The sequence below is a fragment of the Heloderma suspectum genome, chromosome 12 (genome assembly GCF_057233095.1).
Source record: "Heloderma suspectum isolate Gila_16-S chromosome 12, 16-S_ref, whole genome shotgun sequence".
Taxonomy (NCBI): Eukaryota; Metazoa; Chordata; class Lepidosauria; order Squamata; family Helodermatidae; genus Heloderma; species Heloderma suspectum.
Window position 1 is genome coordinate 16,686,396 of NC_139469.1, and position 21,488 is coordinate 16,707,883.

The window sequence follows — 21,488 nt, forward strand, 5'->3', positions numbered from 1 at the left end:
CTGCCTCTCACAGGATGCTTCTGCTCCGATGACACAGTAAAGGAGACAAATCCTGAAACACCCTCTCCCACAGAGACGTCCTCCTGCTGCCCTGTTGCCATGGAAGGTTCCCCTGGTCTGGAAGCAGGGGCCTCCATCAAGGTCAGGTCTCCTGGCTGTGGAGATAGATGGGCTGTACCAGAGTCCTGCGTCTTCCCCACTCCTGGCTGTCAAGCCAGTGGGAGGCCTGGTAGAACTGAGTTCTCAGGCTCCTAGCTTCCCATGGTTGGGCCTGATTCTGCAGGATCCCCTTCTGAGCCAGAATCAGTGTCAGAGGCTATAGCTTCCCATGGACCAGGGCAAGGCCTCACACATGTCATTTAACCCTCTTCGTTTGAGGAACTCCTCAATGAGTGAAGCTATAGGCTTCCCTAAGCCTCAGGGAAGACCATAAAAACACACCGATCCTCTTTTTCTACCAGCCACAGACCTGTCCCCAAAGCAAAATAAGACCTACCCTTTCCACTTGAGTCCACTTATCCATAACATCACTTGCAAAATTAAAGTACTCGGGCACTTCCAGTTCGCCCCGGTTTATAGTTTCATAGTGTGAGGTGATTGGAGAGGCCAGATGTCTCTTGGCTTGATGAAATGGCGTACGGGGCAACTGTAGTCTCAGGAAGCATTTGAATAAGTTCTTCATGGCACCAGCTTATAGGGCAGCTTGAAAGTCTCAATCAGCTTTGTTTCTCTGCAGAGGCATTGGGGGGAAAAAAGTGGAAACCTGAATAGGCATGGATGAACCTATCTGTTTCACTGACATATACAAAATGCTCAAGTTCCTTCCACGCTGTTTATGAAGAACTTTCTGGGTATTGTTAAGTTCTTATCAAAAAACCTATCTGAACAAAATCTTCAGTAATCTGCACTGGCCAAATTCAACAGGTAAAGTGGTTCCCAGCATGGACAGGATCGTATTGTACCTGCCTGACATGCCTCTGTTAAAGATGAGGAGTCTGCCATGGCTGGCTGGGGAATGCTGGGAGATGTAGGATTTTTTTCTGTCCAAACATGCATAGGATTGCACCCTAAGTTGGTTGAATAAACAAGGATTCAAACTCAGACACTGAAGAGCTAAGCACTCAAAGTCTTGGGCCTGGATGAACGAATTGGTCAGTTCCGCTTTTTTCCACATTCAAATTTTTTAAATCTCAGGTTCTTTCTTTCCCATTTATGAAGAAATTTGCAAACGCTGGTAAGGTCCTATAAAAAAAATGAACCAAATGAAATTCTCACCCATCCCTGATCCTGAAACCTTTGTAAAACCTCAGAAGTTAAAGGGCTTCTGATTAGGCTGGGGTCGGGGAAGATTCATAGAATCATAGCATCATAAAATAGTAGGGTTGGAAGGGGCCTACAAGACCATCATGTCCAACCCCCTGTTCAATTCAGGAATCCAAGTCAAAGCATCCCTGACAGATGGCTGTCCAGCCTAATCTTGAATGCCTTTTAAATCTTTATTGCACCCCTTGCTGCAAGTGTTGTTGATATTTTAACTTGTTTTATTGTGTGAGCCACTTTGAGAATATTGGGGAGCATCCAACTGTATCATTCCATTAGTGCAAATGACGTTGCATCAGCGGACACTAGGTTCCGAGCTTCGCACAAGAGGAGAATCCGACTAAAGTTATGTTTGCGCAAGCGTGGTTGCACAACCCATGTGCAACCAGTTACGCATTACACTTGCGCAATGAGTTAGGCAAGCAGTTGTGCAAGCAGTTGCACGGTGGGTGGCGCAATCGTAATGCGCAACTGCTTGCACAACAGAAAGATTCGGCAGAGCTTCTCTAGCACTATTTGAGTATGCAGAATGATACCGTTGGATGCTGCCCTTTTTTGCCATAGGGTGGCATATAAATGTCAAAATTAAATAAATAAATGGGGGTGGGGAGCAATGCCCTGCCCTGGTGCTGGGGCAACTGGGAAAATATGCTGCCTCAGCTCCTGTGCATACCATTGGCCCCTGTCTTGGGCTCTGCTTGTGTAGAAAAGACTTTCCCCTGCAGATGCGGAGCACCCCTACGCATGGGCTCATCCATGCTCTCCCCTTCATACGATGGTAATCATGTGCATGAATGTGTGCGCGCATGGAGGTGTGTTTGAAATGCCTGATTTAGGGTTATGAATCACCAAAAGAGAGGAAATGCATCATCAAAAAAAGAGGACAGAAGAGGACTAGCATAAAATTTGCATATGCTAATTTTTATATAAATGCAAATGTAGAACTAATCTGAATAGAAATACAGTGCATCCCCACCACAGTGTAGAAGACTGTGCTCAGGTGACCCGTGTGTCTGCTCAGTTTGTTGTTCAGGTGCTAACTGGTGATGATGGGCAACCGTTTTTATGGTTCTTTGTCTTTACATCAGAATTGGACAGGGCAGCCCCAGAGAGAGGGTGCCTTCAAATACAGGACGGTCCTCTGGGAGCCCTTCAAATAGAGGCCTGTCCTCTGCAAAAGAGGACACATGGCCACCGTAGGCCTTGAATTAAAAGTGATGGTTAAATGCCGATGTTGTTTTCCAAATGCACACTAGATGGCGATTTGTCTCACCGAATCCCTCTGAAGTTTAGAATATAAAAGAGAAAATGTCTTGAATTTACTACTGGTGTTGCTCCTGTTTGGAATAAGATCACTGATGGAATCATTAGAAGATTTGGAAAAACAGGGGTGTGTGAGCAATTTGTGTGAGAACAACAGTACGGGGTTGGAAAAAGGAAAGGTGGGTAAGGAAGTAAGGACCCAATACCAGGGACCCCTTCCTTCTAGGTATTACATTTCAGTCTTGTATGCCAAGATCGCAAAACGTTTGAGGCCTCTTACAACTGTTATAATCCTACAATTTGCCAGCTGATATCAACGCTGGGAACTCGATTCCAGCCAGCAGGGCAGTAAAGTGGGACTAATTGCAGACAAAGAAGGGTTTGGGGTATGTTTGTGGGTGGGGGAAGTGGTTTAGTGGTTTAACTCCAAACAACTCAGATTTCACAACCCAGCAACAAACCATGGGTTCTCTTCCTGGGTTGTTTGTGGTTAACAACCCATCATTAACCCATACTGTAGGGCTCGCACGTAACAACAACCCACAATGCAACAATAACCCATGATTCAATGACAACCCATGACCAACCTATACTTAACCCGTTCACTGGGTTGTCATTAAGTGCAAACAAGATCAGCATAGATTTATGAGAAACATGGGCAATATATGCATGAGGAGAGAAAATGACAGCTATAGGGTGAAGTGCAAGGCTGCCTCCTGCCCACTGGAGATGTTTGGGTTTCTAAGAATTTACTGGGCACAGTCTGAATGGCTATGCTTTCCTCTGTAATCATAAGAACTAGAGATTTAGCCTTTTTGATTAACACCCAAGGTGTGTGTGTATGTGTGTGTGTGTGTGTGTGTGTGTGTCTGGCCTAGTAATTTGCACTCTATAACTTCACCCATAAGGTCTCTGCTGTGAGGTGGGCAAAAAAATAACCATGGTCTTTCAAATAGAGGGCTGTCCCCTGCAAAGAAGGTCATATGACCGCCCTGTGTATATTTAGTGATAAGGAGTCCCCACAGGGGATTGAAGCTGATCATAGCTTTTCTTGGCAGAAAAAAAGAGGAGGGGGGGAAAAATCAAGCACTTGAATGAATGACATTGCAAGCCTTCTTTTATTACTGGGTAGTGTTAGGCTGAGCCATAAAAACAAAAGAAGAGCCCTGCTGGATCAGACCAAGGGCCTATCTAGTCCAGCATTCTGCTCACACAGTGGCCAACCAGCTGTTGACCGGGAACCCAGAAGCACAACAGCACCCTCCCACCCATGTTCCCCAGCAACTGGTGTACATAGGCTCACTGCCTCTGGTACTGGAGGTAGCACTTAGCCATTGGGACTAGTAGCCACTGATAGCCTTCTCCTCCAGGACACTGTCGTGCAGTGGCAATAGCTTTTACATTACTTTCCAAGGGATTGTTTTTGCACCCAGGATTGCCTTGATAATGGAACTTATTTCTATTTATTTATTTATTTACAATATTTATATACTGCTCCCCATCAGACAATTTCAGAGAGGTGAACAGCAAAGATAAATAGAATAAAACACCATGTTAAAACAGTTAAAACATTTTTAAATAAGACAAGTCCCAATAAGGCCAAATTTAATAAACCGTGGCTGGTCACTAAAGGAAAGCCTCCCGAAATAACAATGTCTTCAGGATGACCTGGAAGGAACACAATATTGGCACCTGCCTGACCTCCAAAGGCAGGATGTTCCACAGGAAGGGGGCCACCACACTGAAGGCTCTTTTTGGTGAGATGATGGAACAAATACAAGCAAAGTCAAGGTAGCTCATTTCTTCTTTGCAGGGTGGGGTGGGTGAGTGGGTGGATCAGCTGCTTTCATAAAGCTTTCCCCAGTTCCTTCTGTTTGCATGTGCCTGTATCTTGCCATGAGGCTGTTATATGAGACATGCTATGTGCTTCATGAGAACAGGAGGAGGTGCACTAAGGGCCATTTCCAAAAACTGCTGGGGCACTCTAGAGACTAGAGACATAGTCCATGGTGCACGTAAAGATGTATGGATTTTGTAGAATCCATTCCACCTGCGTTTCGTGGATTGTCAGGTGCCTTTTGTTCTATCATCCACTCACTGGCAGAATCAGATTCCCCCCCCCCAATTTCCTGAATTTGCAGTGAGCACCCGGATGGCAAACAGAGCATCATCACAGTCATAGAATCATAGAATAGTAGGGTTGGAAGGGGCCTACAAGACCATCGAGTCCAACCCCCTGCTCAGTGCAGGAGTCCAAGTCAGAGCATCCCTGACAGGTGGCTGTCCAGCCTCATCTTGAATGCCTCCAGCATGGGAGAGCCCACCACCTCCCCAGGTCACTGGTTCCATTGTCATATTGCTCTAACTGTCAGGACGTTTTTCCTGATGTTCAGCCGGAATCTGGCTTCCTGTCACTTGAGCCCATTCTTCCATGTCCTGCACTCTGGGATGATTGAGAAGAGATCCTAGCCTTCCTCTCTGTGACAACCTTTCAAGTACTTGAGGAGGGCTATCCTATCTGCCCTCAGTCTTCTCAAGGCTAAACATTCCCAGGTCTTTCAATCTCTCCTGATAGGGCTTTGTTTCCTGTCCCCTAATCATCTTGTTGCCCTCCTTTGAATCCTCTTCAGTTTGTCTGCATCCTTCTTAAAGTGTGGTGCCCAGAACTGGACATAGTATTCCAGATGAGGCCTAACCAGTGGATGATGGATCGTACCTCTGTTTCAATGATAGTAATCTATTCTAAATTTGCATCGATACATATAAAGGATCATATTGTAGTAAAAATGTAACCTAAAAGCCATTGTATGTGCCTTAAGCACCACGTAGCATTGTAAGAGCTGCGCATGCCTGGAATGAGCGGACAGTAACCCTAAGATAAGGTTGCTAAGCAAACCTCTGGCAACCAATCAAAAGTAACACGCTGGCTGAGGAATGCAAGCTAAGTGATAAAACTGCAGCGCGGGGGTTGCCGGGGGTCGACTCTGCTTTTGAGCATGAGCTCCTTTGTCGAACTGTTTGCAAACAATAAAATCGAGTTGGACCCAGCCTGAAGTTGACTCTCCTCTTTGGGGCAAATTGGACTAGCCTCCAGGGGGCAAAACTAGCATTTGTGCAACAAACTGGCGAGCTAGTCAGGAGTCCCTTGGACCACCCTGGGGTCAAACGACAGAACCGGCAAAGGTGCCTGTGGGGCGCGCCGGACCGCCTTTGAGGTCTGCCACGGCACCAGAGAACGGGGGTCGGGACACCCAGGAGGTTAAAGGCGTGGACTCCATTGATTGAGTCAACCAGGCTGAACGGGTCTGAAGAGACGGCACTAGGGTGTTGGGCAGAGTAAGTACTTGATTTCCCTTCTGTCTTTCTGTTTGAGTTGCCTTCGGAGCGTCTGAGGTTTGTCAGACTCTGAGTAAACGTCTGAGGTTTGTTAGACTCCGTGTAAGTGTCGGAGGTTTGTCAGGCTCCGTGTATGGTTTCAAACAGAGGTAGGCACAATGGGGGTGGGTAGCTCCCGTTTAGAAAGCTCTGCCACTTCCTTGGGATGCATGCTAAAGAACTTTAGCAAAGTCAAAGAAAATTATGGCACTAAGATGTCGAAAGGCAAGCTGGTTACACTCTGTCAATTGGAATGGCCGTCATTTGGAGTCAACTGGCCAGATATCGGCTCCTTTAATGAGGCCACAATTAGAAAAGTGCATGTTATTGTTGTAAATGATGGGCACTGGGATCAGTATCCCTATATAGACTCATGGTTGAGTTGCACTTTGAGCAACCCTTCCTGGGTGAAACAATGTAAAGGAGAGACGTGCAAACAAATGCTGGCTGCAGACCCTCAGAGAATGAAGGGAGGGAAGGGAAAGCCAATCTTAGAGGGAGAAGACAAGATAGACTTGGCGCAAGGTTTGAGGGGGCAGGATCGTGATCGTGCAATTTCGCCTCAACCTCCAGTAGAAAGTACCCTAACGGTGGCCACAGCCTCTCAACCCCGGCCAGCCGGGTCCACATCGCAAAGTATCTCTCAACCACCACCCTATGATGGAGAGTATAACGTGACTCCCTCGTGCCCTGCCGACTCCTCTTCTGACCAAGTCCCAAGACAAGTGGCCCAACCCAGCTCACCAAGACCCCTGCGGGACCCATCCCAGTTAGCAATACATTTTTCTCCTCTGGCTGAGCCTAGGGCTACCCGAAACCCGCACCCTAAATACCAGTGCCCGATGCGAGAGGTAATGACAGGGGAGGGGCAGACTGCATTTGTATATGTGCCCTTCAGCACCGCTGATCTGTTCAATTGGAAAAATCAGAATCCTTCCTTTAGAGAAGACCCTGATAAGATGCAAAGTTTATTTCGATCTGTGGGGCAGACGCATCGTCCCACATGGGCAGATGTGCAGATGATGTTGCAAACCCTACTAACGTCCGAGGAAAGGCGCCTAGTGCAAGGCACCGCTAATAGGATCGCTGAGGAGCGAGTAGCAGGAACTACTAGGGACCCCCATGAATTATGCCCCCAAGTAGACCCTGAGTGGCGTCCCAACGACCCCAGGGACCGAGAGCGGAGTCAGGACTATTTGGGAATAATAGCGGAGGCATTGGGGAGAGCTGTACCACGTGTAACTAACTTTTCAAAGTTGTATGAAGTCCGCCAAGAGAAGGATGAAAATCCCTCTGTGTTCCTAGGATGGTTGTTTGATGCATTTAGGAAGTTTAGTGACCTAGATCCTGAAGCCTCAGAAAACCAGCGCATGGTAAATACAATGTTCATAGGGCAAGCAGCACCAGATATAAGAAAGAAGCTGCAGAAAGCTGAAGGAGCCGTGGGCAAGCCACTCTCTGAGTTGGTAGAGATTGCATATAAAGTGTATGGCAACCGAGAGCAAGTAACAGAAAGAAGGGAGACAAAATGCGGCGAAAAGCAACTGGCGATGCTAGCAGCCGCCTTGAGTGGCAGCTCAGGACGCATAGAGCCTCAGCAGAGGCAAGAGGGGGGGCAGAAGAAGGGAAAGGGCCGCCCGAGGTTTGACGAATGTGCATATTGCCGAGAGAAGGGACACTGGAAGAAGGACTGCCCGCTGAGAAGGCAGAGAGAGAAGAGCCAGGGGGAGGGGCGCAATTGAGAGCAGACTCCTATGAGGAATGTAGCTGAAGGAGACCGGGATCTAAAGCCACCACCCTACGAGTAAGTACTCGGGAAGATCCCATGGTAAAGATAAGGGTCGGTGGCAGAGACTATGAGGCTCTGGTAGATACTGGAGCCACCTTTTCCATGATCCCTGCAAAACCCCCCCTCGCCAAAGAAAGCGGACGACACGTGACAATAGAAGGAATTGAAGGAAGAAAGGCTAGATTGCCTGTATGTGAGCCCCTCCTCACAAAGATCGGAGACAATAGACTAGAACATGCCTTTGTGGTCTCGCCCACATGTCCAGTTGCCCTTCTGGGGCGGGACTTGCTGACGAAGCTGCAAGCTGAGATCTTCTTTCGTGGGGATCAGATTGTAGTACAGCTACCAGTGAAGCAGAGCTCAAATTACCAGATGGCCCTCCAGGCAACTGAAACTGTGTCAAAGGCCAAGGGGATTGAGCTCTTAGAAAATGTTGACCCGTGTGTATGGGCAGATGGAACCCCAGCTCGGGCAAAGTATGTAACACCAATCAAAATTCCCCTAAAGGAGGGAGAGCTGCCTGTGTGTGTGAAACAGTATCCTTTGAAGAGAGCTACTCGTGCAGGCTTAAAACCGCTTATTGAAAAGTTTAAGAAGTATGGCTGGCTAGTAGAGGGCTCATCCCCCTTTAACACCCCAATATTGGGGTTGCTCAAACCAAACAGCGCCTCCTACAGGCTGGTGCAAGACCTGAGAGCCATAAACAAGAAAGTTTTAGTGGATCATCCCCTGGTTCCAAACCCCCACACCATTTTGACCCAAGTTCCAGCAAATGCAAGGGTGTTTTCCGTCCTAGATTTAAAAGATGCTTTCTTCTCTATCCCACTGCACAAAGACAGCCAGAAAATATTTGCATTCGAATGGGAAGACCCAGATACTTATCATAAAACTCAATTGTTATGGGCTGTGTTGCCCCAGGGGCTCGTTTCAGCCCCCCACATTTTTGGATTAGCATTGCAGAAGGATTTGGAGCAGTGGAGAGACAAGCACCAGGAGGTGGCGCTGTTGCAATATGTTGATGACCTGTTGATAGCGAGCCCAAGCATGCAAACGGGGAAGAGAGCAACAGAGTCTTTGCTGAACACCTTGGGAGAAAGGGGGTACAAAGTATCACGAGAGAAGGCTCAAATATGCCAACCAAAGGTCACTTTCTTAGGCTATGAAATTGAAATGGGAACAAGAGCCCTGAGCAAAGATCGAATTCAAGCTATACAAAATATGCCTGCTCCTAAAAGCCCAAAGGAGTTACGAGCCTTTCTAGGTGTGACAGGGTTTTGCCGAATGTGGATTCCTGATTATGGGGGAAAGGCTAGGCCCCTGTATGAGTCTCTTACCAAAGAGGGCCTCGCAAGTTGGAAATGGACCAAAGAAAATCAGCATGCATTTGAACTATTGAAGACTGCCCTCTCACAACCTCCAGCACTCATGATTCCAAATGGGCGCAAGCCCTATAGATTGTACGTGCATGAGAACAAGGGAGTTGCCTCGGGAGTCTTGACTCAACCAGTGGGCCCGACATGGAGGCCTGTGGGCTATTACTCCAAGGTCCTGGACCCTGTAGCAAAAGGGTGGCCAGCATGTCTGAGAGCCATGGCGGCCACTGCTACCCTTGTAGAGGAGGCACAAAAGATTGTCATGGGAGCTAACATGGAGATACACACCCCACATGGCATGCCCCAAATCCTTGGAGCAGAGGGAGGAAAGTTCTTAAACCCTTCCAGACAATCTAGATATGAGATCTTTTTGTTATCTAATCCAGGCCTCACCTATAAGCATACCACGGCCCTGAATCCAGCCACCCTTCTGCCAGAACCAGGACCCCCATGTCATGATTGTCTGGAAGTGTTAACTCAAACAGTATTGATTCGATCCGACTTGACAGATGACCCGCTTGAAGAGTTCTTTGTAGATGGCTCAAGCAACGTAATCGATGGCACACAACATACAGGATGCGCCGTGGTAACGCTGACTGAAACTATGTGGAAAGAGAAACTCCCCGCAAGTTGGTCAGCGCAAGCAGCAGAACTCACTGCCTTGACACGTGCACTAGAATTGGGGAAGGATAAAAGAGTGAACATATTTACAGACTCACGCTATGCCTTTGCCACCGTACATGCCCATGGACTACTGTGGGAAGAACGTGGGTTCATCACAGCCTCTGGACAGAAGATTGCAAATGGACCGCAGATTGTGGCACTACTGGAGGCTCTCCAACTGCCAAAGGAGGTAGCTGTGGTGCATGTAAAAGCGCATGGCAGAGCCACAGATGAGCACCAGAGAAGGGGAAATGCGAAGGCCGACATGGAAGCCAAAGAAGCAGTGCAGATCGGAGGAGAAGTAGTGTTTCAAGGCTTAGCCCATGAGATACCCCTCCGCTTGGAAGACTATAAAGCAAAATACACCCAGGCTGATGACAAAGCTGCCGAGGAAAACAAGGCCACAAAAAATCCCCAAGGGTGGTGGATAGTCCCAGGAGGAAAAGTCATGCTACCCCGATGGCTGGCAGAAGAAGTGGTAAAACAACTTCATGCGAAGACCCACATGGGAGGCACCGCAATGGGAGACTTACTTGTTCGACAGGTTGTGGCACCGGGATTGTATGTAGAAGCCCAACGAGTCGCAGCAAGATGCCCCACCTGCCAGAAGGTAAATCCAAAAGGGGCCCGAGCGCCACCGCCAATGGGAGGATGACAGTGGGCGCACTACCCTGGACAGGCCTGGCAGATTGACTTCGCAGAGCTTCCAAGGTCAGGCCGACACCAATATTTATTGGTACTGGTGGACCAGCTAACGGGATGGGTAGAGGCCTACCCTACAAGGACAGCTACAGCATCAACAGTGGCATGCTTCCTGCTCCAGGAGCTGATACCTCGGTTCCTGTTGCCTGAGTCTATTGAGTCGGATCAAGGGAGCCACTTTGTGGGAAAGATAGTGCAAGAAGTGTCTAAAGCTTTAGGCATTAAATGGAGACTCCATACCCCATGGAGGCCTCAGAGTTCAGGTCAGGTGGAGCGCATGAATAGGACATTAAAGACAATGATAACAAAAATTTGCATAGAGACCCACTTAAAGTGGCCCCAGGCGCTCCCACTGGCTTTAACTCGCATTCGTAGCACTCCACGTAGAGGGATAAAATTGTCACCTTTTGAATTAATGTTTGGAATGCCTCCTAGGGTTCTGCCAGCAGGGTGGAGGGAACAAGTCACTGTCGATTTGGGAAAAACTGAAACTGGAGAACATGTTATTGCCTTGCAATCTGTTTTGTCATCCCTTCACAGGTTTGCTGCACCATTCCAGAGCCTACCGCTGGATGTTCCGATCCACAACTTCCAGCCGGGGGACCAGGTGCTGCTCCAAAAGTGGAAAAAGGGCCCCCTAACTGAGAGGTGGGAGGGACCATACCAGGTGTTGTTGGTAACCCATACAGCTGTCAAGCTCAGCGGAAATGACAGGTGGACTCACTGTTCCAGAATAAAAAGGTATAACGAAGGTGAGGACACCAGCTCCCAGGGCGTGGTCACTCCGGAAGCTGACCTCCTCTCGGAAGAAGAAGCCTGCAAGCAGCGGGATAAAGACAACTGGCATAGTTATCCTATTTCAGAACTGAAATTAAGATTATGTAAAACAAGGACCAAAGATTAAGTATGCAGCAGCTGTGTCTGTTAGTAATAATCCTAAGGCTAAATCTAGCTGTAGGAGAAAACAGCATGCTGTTTCTAGCCGAAGCTGTAGCCAGATACTTGAACCTCTCGAACTGCTGGGTCTGCATACAGGCCAAGAATGAGGGAAAGGTAAGCACATGGATCCCTCATCCTCTGAACCTGACTGAATTAGTACACACCGATTATAGAATACATAAACAAACAAATGTTACTTGGGAAGATGATTTTTATCTTAAGTCAAACTCCATCATGGGAAGTACGGCCCCAATTAGGAGAATGGTGCTTCATGCAAAACAGGTCTGACACACATACACACTTTGTAGGAAATAGCAGCTGCAGGAATTATATAGTAAAGGGAGGTGCATGGCATAACAACCACACCTCAAAGAGAACTTTTTGTGCAGGATATGCAGATTACATCACCCTTCGGCCCGAGGTTTCAAGGGTGATAGGTGGCCACAAGTGTGTGTTGTGGTCAATCCCTCATAGTAGCTCACAATCCTTGTTCTATAGCATTCGAAACCAGACAAAAGATCAAAATGCTAGAGCTTGCTATATGAATGGAACTCTCAGCCCGCGTGGAGATTCAACCCTATATTTGGGATATTACAATCAGTATTTGGATCCCCAAAAATATGGCCTAGCAGACAAGTCTTGGCCTGCTTTGACTGGTCATTATTGGATCTGTGAGACTCACGCATACACCCAGTTGCCCGCCAACTGGACTGGCGTGTTATCCTGGGATATTAAGGCCCCCATTCACGCTGTTGCCTCAAAGGGCCTCAGTACTGCACCGACTATACGGAATAGATAAAAGATCCCTGAGCATGGAAGACTTGTCTGCTACACAAAGATGGGGAAATGATGAGTGGCCGGCAGAAAGGATAATAAGGTATTATGGGCCTGCCACTTGGGAACCCAACGTGGTGGGGAGAGAACCCACGTACCTTACTAACCGCATAATCCGGCTTCAGGCAATAGTGGAAATCTTTGCAAACGAGACTGCAAGGGCCATAGATTTAGCAGCCACACAGCTAACCCAACTCCGCAATGCTGTCACCCAAAATCGGATGGGACTTGATTACGTGTTAGCAGCAGAGGGGGGCCTTTGTCAGAAGTTTAATTGGACAGACTGCTGCTTGCAGATTGATGACAATGGCGATATCCTTAGGGATATTGCAACCAAAATTAGAAAAATAACTCACGTCCCAGTACAAACCTGGAACGGGTGGAGTACTGACTGGCTGACTTCATGGTTGCCAAACTTTCGCTGGTTGAAGACTGGATTTATGATATTCTGCTTAGTTATGCTAATTTTGTGCTTATTACCCTGCATACTTCCCTGCATTATAGACTTAGTCAAACGTACAGTAGAATCTGTAGTCAGCAGGGAAATGTTTGTACATTACCAGAGATTAGCGATGGCTGAAGTAGACTAAGTGTTATAAGAAGAAAGCATCTTGAGGGGGGAATTGTAGTAAAAATGTAACCTAAAAGCCATTGTATGTGCCTTAAGCACCACGTAGCATTGTAAGAGCTGCGCATGCCTGGAATGAGTGGACAGTAACCCTAAGATAAGGTTGCTAAGCAAACCTCTGGCAACCAATCAAAAGTAACACGCTGGCTGAGGAATGCAAGCTAAGTGATAAAACTGCAGCGCGGGGGTTGCCGGGGGTCGACTCTGCTTTTGAGCGTGTGCTCCTTTGTTGAACTGTTTGCAAACAATAAAATCGAGTTGGACCCAGCCTGAAGTCAACTCTCCTCTTTGGGGCAAATTGGACTAGCCTCCAGGGGGTGAAACTAGCATTTGTGCAACAATATGAAAGCCTGATGCAAATCACTTGTATAATCTGTTTTTGGGTGATCTATTTCTTCGTGGGGGGGGATGCATTAATGGCCACCCTAAATGTGCAACTGCCAGGAAGCATGGCCACTGTGTATGTGTGAGTGTTGGGGTGAAGATCCCCCCCTTCATGTAAATGCCCCTCTTCTAAAAAAAAAATAAGACAAGGAACAGGACAGCCCTGAATCTATCCCCAGGGCTAGTCTCGAACCCGTTTGTGAAAAAACGCTGATATTAGAGCTCGCACCACAACCGATTATGAACACACAGACAAAAAGATGCCCTATTTACTTCAATGGTTCACTAGCACACATGCTGTGTTTTTTCACGTGTGGTTCTTTCCAGCCATCTTTCTGAAGCTGACTGTTGTCTCCCAGATCCTTTGTCTTTGGGTGGTTACTTCCTTTCTGTTTCCTTCCTTCTGATAATCATCCCCATTGTTTCAAAAGCAACACAGAGGCTTCCAAACGTCCTTCCCTCCACTTTTCCTTTAAAAATAATCAAGGGAGCAACTGAACTATTAGCAGCCCTAACATTCAGAGGGGGAGCAAAGTCAGCTCTGTTTGCAGAAAGCCTCCGTTCTTTATATATCTAATTGTGTGGGAATTGGGCCACGTGGCCCAGTGATAAGGGAACAGTCAGGTTTTTTTTTTTTTTAACCACAGTGAGTTGACTCCAGGTCCCTTTCTTCCTCTTTCTTGGTGCCTGAAATGTGTTGGAAGGACAGAATGAGAACTCGGTGGCTTTTTCTTCTCCTTGGGTTAGCATCTCTGTCTTTCTCTGCAGTGGAAGGGACCCTCGGCCCGACACAGAAGAAACCCAAGAAAGCCCAATCCTCCCAAATCAAAGAAGAGGATAATGTTTTGGTCTTGCAAAAGAGCAACTTTGATAGGGCCCTGAATGAATCAAAGTACCTGCTGGTGGAGTTCTGTGAGTATCTCCTGTTCTAAAAGAGATAATCTAATATTTACAACTGTCAAGGAACACAGGAATTAAAAAAAAAAAAATTGATATCTGGCTTGAAATCACTTCTAGGTTAGCCAGATGTGCATCTTACCTAGTGATGTGAAGGGCTGGGGGACACCCACACCATTCCTGAGAAAAACAACTGAAAAACCTGGGGTGGATGGGGTTTTTTTTACATCATCTCCTCCACCTTTTTCTAGCTCCCCCCTGCCAGGCTTCCATATTTCTAATGTTACCCAAACCTCAACATAGTATCTTTTGTAGCGCCTCTTCGGCTATGGATGAGTTTTTAATACCAGGTAGTCGTGAGTGTGCAAAGGTAGAGCTGTGTGCAAACAACCTCTCGGGGTTGTTTGCAGGGGTGGGGTTCAAACAGTTTCTCAGGGGTGGGGTTCATCATCACTGTGTTAGCAACCTGGTCACCAAGTTATATCTTCCACAAGGCCCAGGATCTAGCCGTGTTTCGGGGCTCTATGGTTGTGTGTACAGAAATGGGAAGCACCACACAGAAAGATGGTGGAGAGCACACAGAGAACATTCTGCAGAGTGGCCATCTTTTTCTAGGGGGTGGGGGTGAGAGAGGGAAAGAAAAAAATCAGAAATGCTCTCAGAAGAAATGTCTTCTGGGAAGTTTCGACTCAGTTCCGGTGGAAACCATACATGGATTGTCAGGCAAAACAGCAGTGAATACAGCTATTTTGCTAAAAATCCATATCCAGCTTGGAAGCCACAAATAATGTAAATTGTGATGGTGAAGGCTTTAGGGAATTAATCTCACTATCAAGTTGTTGAAAACACTAACTCATGGTGCAGAGGTATAATTGGTTGTGGGATTAATCCCCCCCCACCCCTTTATGGACTAGGTGATGTCAGTGGGCATGGCCACACCCCCTGACATCATAATCCCCCCCCCGCTGGTCATTTGGGTGTGGCCATTTTGGCTTTCTCCAAGCTGGGAAAGGCACAGAGTTCTAGGGATGTGCAAACTGGCAAAACTCAGGCTCACTGAAGTACTCTGAATCCCATCTTGCAGCTCGTTCCGACTCAAGTCCACATCAGATTGAAAGCGTTATTTTTTTCTTTTCACATGGAAATCCGTGTGTCTTTCCGTGTGTATTTTTCCAAATGTACGCATCAATTGCGCACATTTTTGAAATGTACACATGCTGTTGAACACTTTTTTGGGGTCCACGAATCGCATTGCAAGCTCAGAAACATATGGACTTTGACTGCAGATTGTGTCTGAGTCCGTTTTCGGTGTGGTAGGTGAGAACTGGGTAAAATCCTGATAAAAAATGAACTGAAGTGAATTTCTCATGCATCCCTGCTCCCAGCATGGAGAAAGGGACTCAGCTGGCAGTCGCTTCTCCTGGCACCAGCTGAGTTTTTAGCACTGCACGAAGCCACTTGGCCCATGCCAGAAGGAGTCGCTGATCTTCCCAGTGCTGGCTGAGTCCCTGGCTTCATGTGCCATCCCCATGGGGGATGATGGCCACTTGTCCAACTCTGGAAAGAGTGGCTGCTCATCCCTGTGTCAGCTGGGACCCCTGCCAAACTCAGGTAGGAGAAAACTGTGGAGATTCCTCCAGGAGTCAGGGTTTGTCCCCTGAAAGAACCCAAGGATGCAGAACACCCACTGGCCGGAGGTCGAGCATCCTTCATCTAACCCAGGGGTAAGCAACATGGCTCCTGCAGGCACCACTGTGCCCTTAGTTCTTGGTGCCTGCCCAGGTGCCCAACCCTCCCACTTATTTTATTAAAAAAATAACAGATTTACAACACACGTCACAACAGCTGGGTCTGTTTAGCTTAGGGAAGAGGTGAGTGAGGGGAGACATGATAGAGGGGTACAAAATTAGGCCTGGTGTGGAGAAAGTGGATTTGGAAACATTTTTTCTCCCTCTCTCATAATACTAGAACCCAGTGGGGTCATCGCATAAAGCTGATGGGTGGGAGCTTCAGGACAGATCAAAGGACGGACTTCGTCACACAGCGCATACTTAAACTATGGAATTTGCTACCACAGGATGCAGTGATGGCCACCAATTTGGATGGCTTTAAAAAGGGGTTAGACAAATCCCAGGAGGAGAAGGCTATCAGTGGCTACTAGTCCTGATGGCTATTTGCTACCTCCAGGATCAGAGCAATATGCCTATGTGCACCAGTTGCTGAGGAACATGGGCAGGAAGGTGCTGTTGCACTCATGTCCTGCTTGTGGGTTCCTGGTCAACAGCTGGTTGGCCACTGTGTGAACAGAATGCTGGACGAGATGGACCCTTGGTCTGATCCAGTAGGGCTCTTCTTACGTTCTTCTTACTGCTGGGATTGCTGTAAAATAGGTTCCTGTTGGTGCTGAGAACTGTGGGTTCAAAGGAGTTGTTCAGTGTTGGGACTCAGATCCCACCTCTACCTTGTACTCAGTCATTTGGACAGGTGGCTTTTCCTTTGCCATCCCTCCCATGGCAGCCATTTTGTGGTAGTGCTCTAGTTTATCGTAGCATGATAACTGTTTTTAGGAACTGATATTGATGTGAAGAATGTAGGTGATAGAAAGGAAAAATGTGATTAACTCGTATCTTCCATACACTGATTATGCTGTGGTTGACAAAGGTAATCCAGTCCACCCCACCTCTCCAATCATAGGACTCCCTTCTACATTTGTAGATTCCTTCCTAACCAATCTACAACATGCAGGCCACAATATAGCCCATAGCGCTTTCCATAACTATACTGTGGCCTGCAAGTTGTAGACTGGTTAGGAAGGAGATGTTAGGACTTCTCCTTCCTAACCTTCCATTGGCTAGGAAGGAGAAGTGTCACTCCTTCCTAACCAATCTACAACATGCAGGCCACAGTATAGTTCATGGAAAGAGCAGGCACACAGCAAGAGGAATAAATCCAGGCAATGCGCAAATCATTCAAGGTGCAGCACTCTGTTTTCTCACTGTGTGTACCAGCTACTTTCATGTTCCTCATCAATATTTTTCCTTTTTATCTATTTGTAAGCTAAAATGGGAGGGGGTGTTGGAGATTGAACTAGTCGTAGTAGTTGATTAACTTCTCAGCAAACCAAACTACAAAAGCAAATAATTAAATGCAAATTATTAACACGATGAAATGAAACCAGAACGATTTTGTGGGCATGGGCTGTTTGCTGAACGAAATCCCATCTACAGTGTACAGTATCAAAAGCCACCGTCAAAGGGAAAGCTTCCAAGCTGAAGTTCAATGAATTTTGAAAGACAGAGATATGTTGATGATCTCCCTCTCTTCCTGACATGTACTCTATGTTCCATATTCATATTAGAAAGGATCTGTTGCATACGGTTCGTAGGCGGACTGCAGGTTTGTGGGATTTACTTTGGTTTTTACTAGATCCCCGTGATCCACCAACTGGAGCATGGAGCAAAAGACATGGGGTTCGATCCAGGATCTATCTTCCACAAGAGGAAGGGTTTTGGTTGCAGAAAGACCCTCTACCTGTTTTTTAACCTCTGGTTATCCCTTGTTTTCTACATTTAGGGGAAGAGAATCATTTTGTTACTGCTCTTGTTAAACCACTGGGAGTCAGAAACCTCTTCTGATCTACAGAAAATCACCCAAATAATTAGCAGTAGTTCCACATTTAGTTTCTGCCCACCAGTGTTGTGTACGGCATTGTTCGGGGGGGGGGGGGCTGTTAGTTTTTTTTTTTAAATGGTATGCACAGCAATAAGTATTTGGTGAATCTGGTAGTTTTGTTGAGATGTACCAGGAAATGCTGCTGGACATTCTGAAAACAGTAATGTTTGCAGTGTGTGTGATGTGCTAAAAAAAGGAACAGAGATACGTTGAGTAAATGCAGCAACGTTTTTGCTAGGTGGCGGAGAGAGCATAGCAACAACTTAGCCTTTGAAGGTAAAGTTTGGGGAGATGTGTGTGCCAGCCACAAAAGCCTTTGAAGTGACTGATTCATGCAACTTGCACTCCTGTTAGGTAAGAGAAAACAAGTGTACCACTTTTCATCCAAAAAGTTGGAGGGTACTGTAATGAAGCTTGCGGTTGGTCTGAATTGCTCCTCAGGACCCCATTCAACCCTGCAATTTTGACAAGGAGAGGGTTAATGGAACTGGCAGAACTGGTAGAGATGGCTTTGCTGGCTCTGGAAAAGTAGCCATGTAACTTTCCTTGAAATGGAGATGACTCTTTCCAGCTGGACTCTTCTGGAAGAAGAGAACCTTTGGGGAAGGGAACTCACCTTCTCCCTCCTGAAGGAATGTGCTAATTTGTCCTGTGTTGGGTGTAGACTGGGATAGGAAACCCTTTCTGGGTCAAGGCCTCATTTCACATAGGAAAGTGGTCAGGTGGTGCAGACTGGTGGTGGTAGGTGGGGCCAAAACCAAATGTCGGTGGGCCCAAGGCAAACAGTAGGCAGGAACAACCCCTGTCTTTCATTCTCATTCATTCATTTACCCATCCATCTGTCTTCCATTCATTCACTCTCTTACAGACACAGACACACAGACACAGCCTCCCTCCAAATCAACCCAGTCCAGATAAGGCATAGTCAGGAAATAGCAATCCTGGGGATTTCTGGAAGAGGGTGAAGTTAAAACCTATTAGTGGTGCAGGAACAGAGATCTTTTCCGCACTGCCCAGCTGATGGCTGATCAGCTGGGCAGCAGGGGAAATGGGCAGGATCCCCAGGACTGCATGGGCTGCACAGAGCGCAGTCAATGGGGTGCCCATGGGGCATGGGTTGCCCACTTGGGGTCTTGACAAAGGGAGCAACATGGGTTTGTTGCATCTAGAGACTTGGAGAAGATCAGGCTAGAGGTGAAAGATCTTAGCTGGAGCTCTGGAAGAATCTTTAAGGTGCAAAAATCATCTTAAGAACCTAATGTCCCTGCTGGAGTGTTACTGCTAAGAAGTCCCATCTATGTTCAACCCATCTATGTGTGTATTTATTTATTTATTTATTTATTTCATTTATTTCATTTATATCCTGCCTTCTTTCCTCCTTAAGGAACCCAAGGTGGTGTACATAATCCTCCTCCTCTCCCTTTTATCCTCACAACAACAACCCTGTGAGGTAGGTTGGGCTGAGAGTCTGTGACTGGCCCAAAGTCACCCAGTGAGCTTCCATGGCAGGGTGGGGACTAGGACCCCGCTCTCCTAACTCCCAGCCCAACACTCTCACCACTACACCACACTGGCTCTCCAGACCATACACCTCCCCAAAATGATTATAGGCCTTCAGCACCTCATTCCAAGGAAACCCTGGGTAACACCTGGACCCCTGGAGGTCTCACTTCTTGGAGAATTAGGGTGCAAGGCTGTAACAGTACATGTCAATTGGTATTGTGAAACAATGCACGATGAAAAGTTATCAACCTAGAACAGGGGTAGGCAAACTGGTGCTCTCTATATGTTTGGAACTACAACTCCCATAAACCCCAACCAGCATGGCCAGTAGTCAGGGATTCTGGGAGTTGTAATCCAAAACATCTGGAGGGCACCAGGTTGCCTACCTCCAACTTAGTAGGTGGGAGAAAGGAAGAAGAAGGTGAGAAATGACCAAGCAGTGTGCATTTATTTCAGAATGAGTGGAAAATTGAACTGAATGGAGCTCATTTGTTTCCATTTCCATTCCATCAGTAACACATGTCCAGAGGAACAAATGGTTATGTCTGGGATTCCATTTCATAGCAATTCACCATTGGAAGTGGTCATCATAGGATTGTGGGAGAGGGGAGATCCTTCTTTTTCGCAGCAGTGTTAATTTCTGTGGCCATCCCTGGCAGTCACTAGTCACCATGGTATGCACACATAGCATACACTCCACCACTGAGCTATAGCCCTTTTTTTGTTATGGAAGGATGGATAAGGACCACCACCACCCCAGCCTCTTGCTTCCTTCACACAACTGTCTGCTGGTTTTTCATAATTTGGGGGCAAGGAGAAGTTGACACAATTTGGATTTGTTTGGACAATGTCCAGCTTTCCTCCAAAATGCAAAGGTTTTGTTGCTCTTACCTGTCCTCAGGTCTTGGGAAGTGGAAGGGTTGGTTTGTTGACTATTTCTTTTTCGGCAACTCTTAAAGGTCTGTTGAAGGTTGTGTTCTGCTCATCTTAATCCATGCTCGTTGTCTGTTTTTCTTCGTCTTCAAGTGAAAAGTGAAAGGTAACTCATGGTGTAGCCTGAAAGGACGGGTCCTACCATCAAGCGAACTGCACAATGGTGATGGGACAAAGTCCATCTTTGACAGTGCAATGACCGAGACACAGACATCTTTCTCACCCTCCCCCAAGAGACCTCTGCTGTCTGTAGTGACGCACAGTAAATGAAAGAGGAGAAATGAGGCAAGCATCAGGCATGTGTTTATCTCCCTCATGCTGTGGAGAAGCCTCAGAGGGGGCTTCTCCACAGCATGGGGGAAGGGCAACTTCATAACCATGTCCCTAAGGCTACTAATCTCCCCCGGCTTCACGACTGTATGGACTGCAAAGCTATGTGCTGGTTAGCAAAGTCTGCCTCTAGTGGCTGCAGATGTTACTGCAGGCTTTGACCACATGAACACTTTTAAATTCATTAAAATTTATTAATGCATTTAAAAAACAATATACTGTAACCCTGAAGTGCACACTCCTGGGGTACTCTTAGTATGCAGAGCAAGTTTTAGATGTCTAGGTGCCATAGTCATGGGACTAGGGTGCTGATGGATGGAATGACAGACAGACACAAATCCTCTTTGATTATTATAGGTTTATAAACCTGCTTTCCTCCCCTTTCTTCCTTCCAGTGGAGATGCCCAAAGCCAGGAGTAGGCAACATGGTGCCCATGGGACACATTTCTTCGTGCTTGTCAAGGTGCCCGACTCTTCCCTCTTTTTTTTCTTTTTATCAACACATTTTCTCACTGGCAGCTGAGATTGCTGTGAAGTAGGTTTATGCTGGAGCTGAAAACTGTCTAGTGTGTTGAAGCTCACCCCCCCCCCACCTTGTATTCAGTCTCTTTGTCATGTTACTTGTCCATAATCAGGTGCTGCTCGGGGCAGTTTATCCAATTGCCAAATGTGCTCATGGCTGAAAAGGGCTGTTTCAGAGCAGTCAACAGGAAGTATAACGACACAGTAGCCATGATAACTAAAACATTCCATCCTAAAAAAATAAAATAAAATAAAATACACAAAGGCAGAAAGAAAACAACATGGCTATAACATGCTAAGGGCACAATCCCATGCATGTTTACACAGGAAAAAGTCCATGGCTGGCTGGGGAACGCTGGGA

At 46.9% G+C, this 21,488-nt stretch overlaps 2 protein-coding genes across 2 annotated transcripts in view; one reads left to right on the forward strand and one right to left on the reverse strand.

Moving 5' to 3' along the window:
• The window catches only part of LOC146336614 (acyl-coenzyme A synthetase ACSM5, mitochondrial-like), a 40,956-nt gene extending 20,495 nt beyond the window's left edge, over nucleotides 1-20,461 (reverse strand). Inside the window, exons 1-2 of the mRNA XM_084818569.1 lie at nucleotides 20,234-20,461; nucleotides 497-730 (exon numbers count right to left, since the gene is read on the reverse strand). Coding sequence (XP_084674695.1) covers nucleotides 497-682 — 186 coding nt within the window. The 5' untranslated portion in view covers nucleotides 683-730; nucleotides 20,234-20,461. The remainder of the gene's footprint in view (nucleotides 1-496; nucleotides 731-20,233) is intronic.
• Nucleotides 13,910-21,488, forward strand: part of PDILT (protein disulfide isomerase like, testis expressed) — a 45,047-nt gene continuing 37,468 nt past the window's right edge. Inside the window, exon 1 of the mRNA XM_084818571.1 lies at nucleotides 13,910-14,182. Within this exon, the coding sequence (XP_084674697.1) occupies nucleotides 13,963-14,182 (220 nt within the window). The 5' untranslated portion in view covers nucleotides 13,910-13,962. The remainder of the gene's footprint in view (nucleotides 14,183-21,488) is intronic.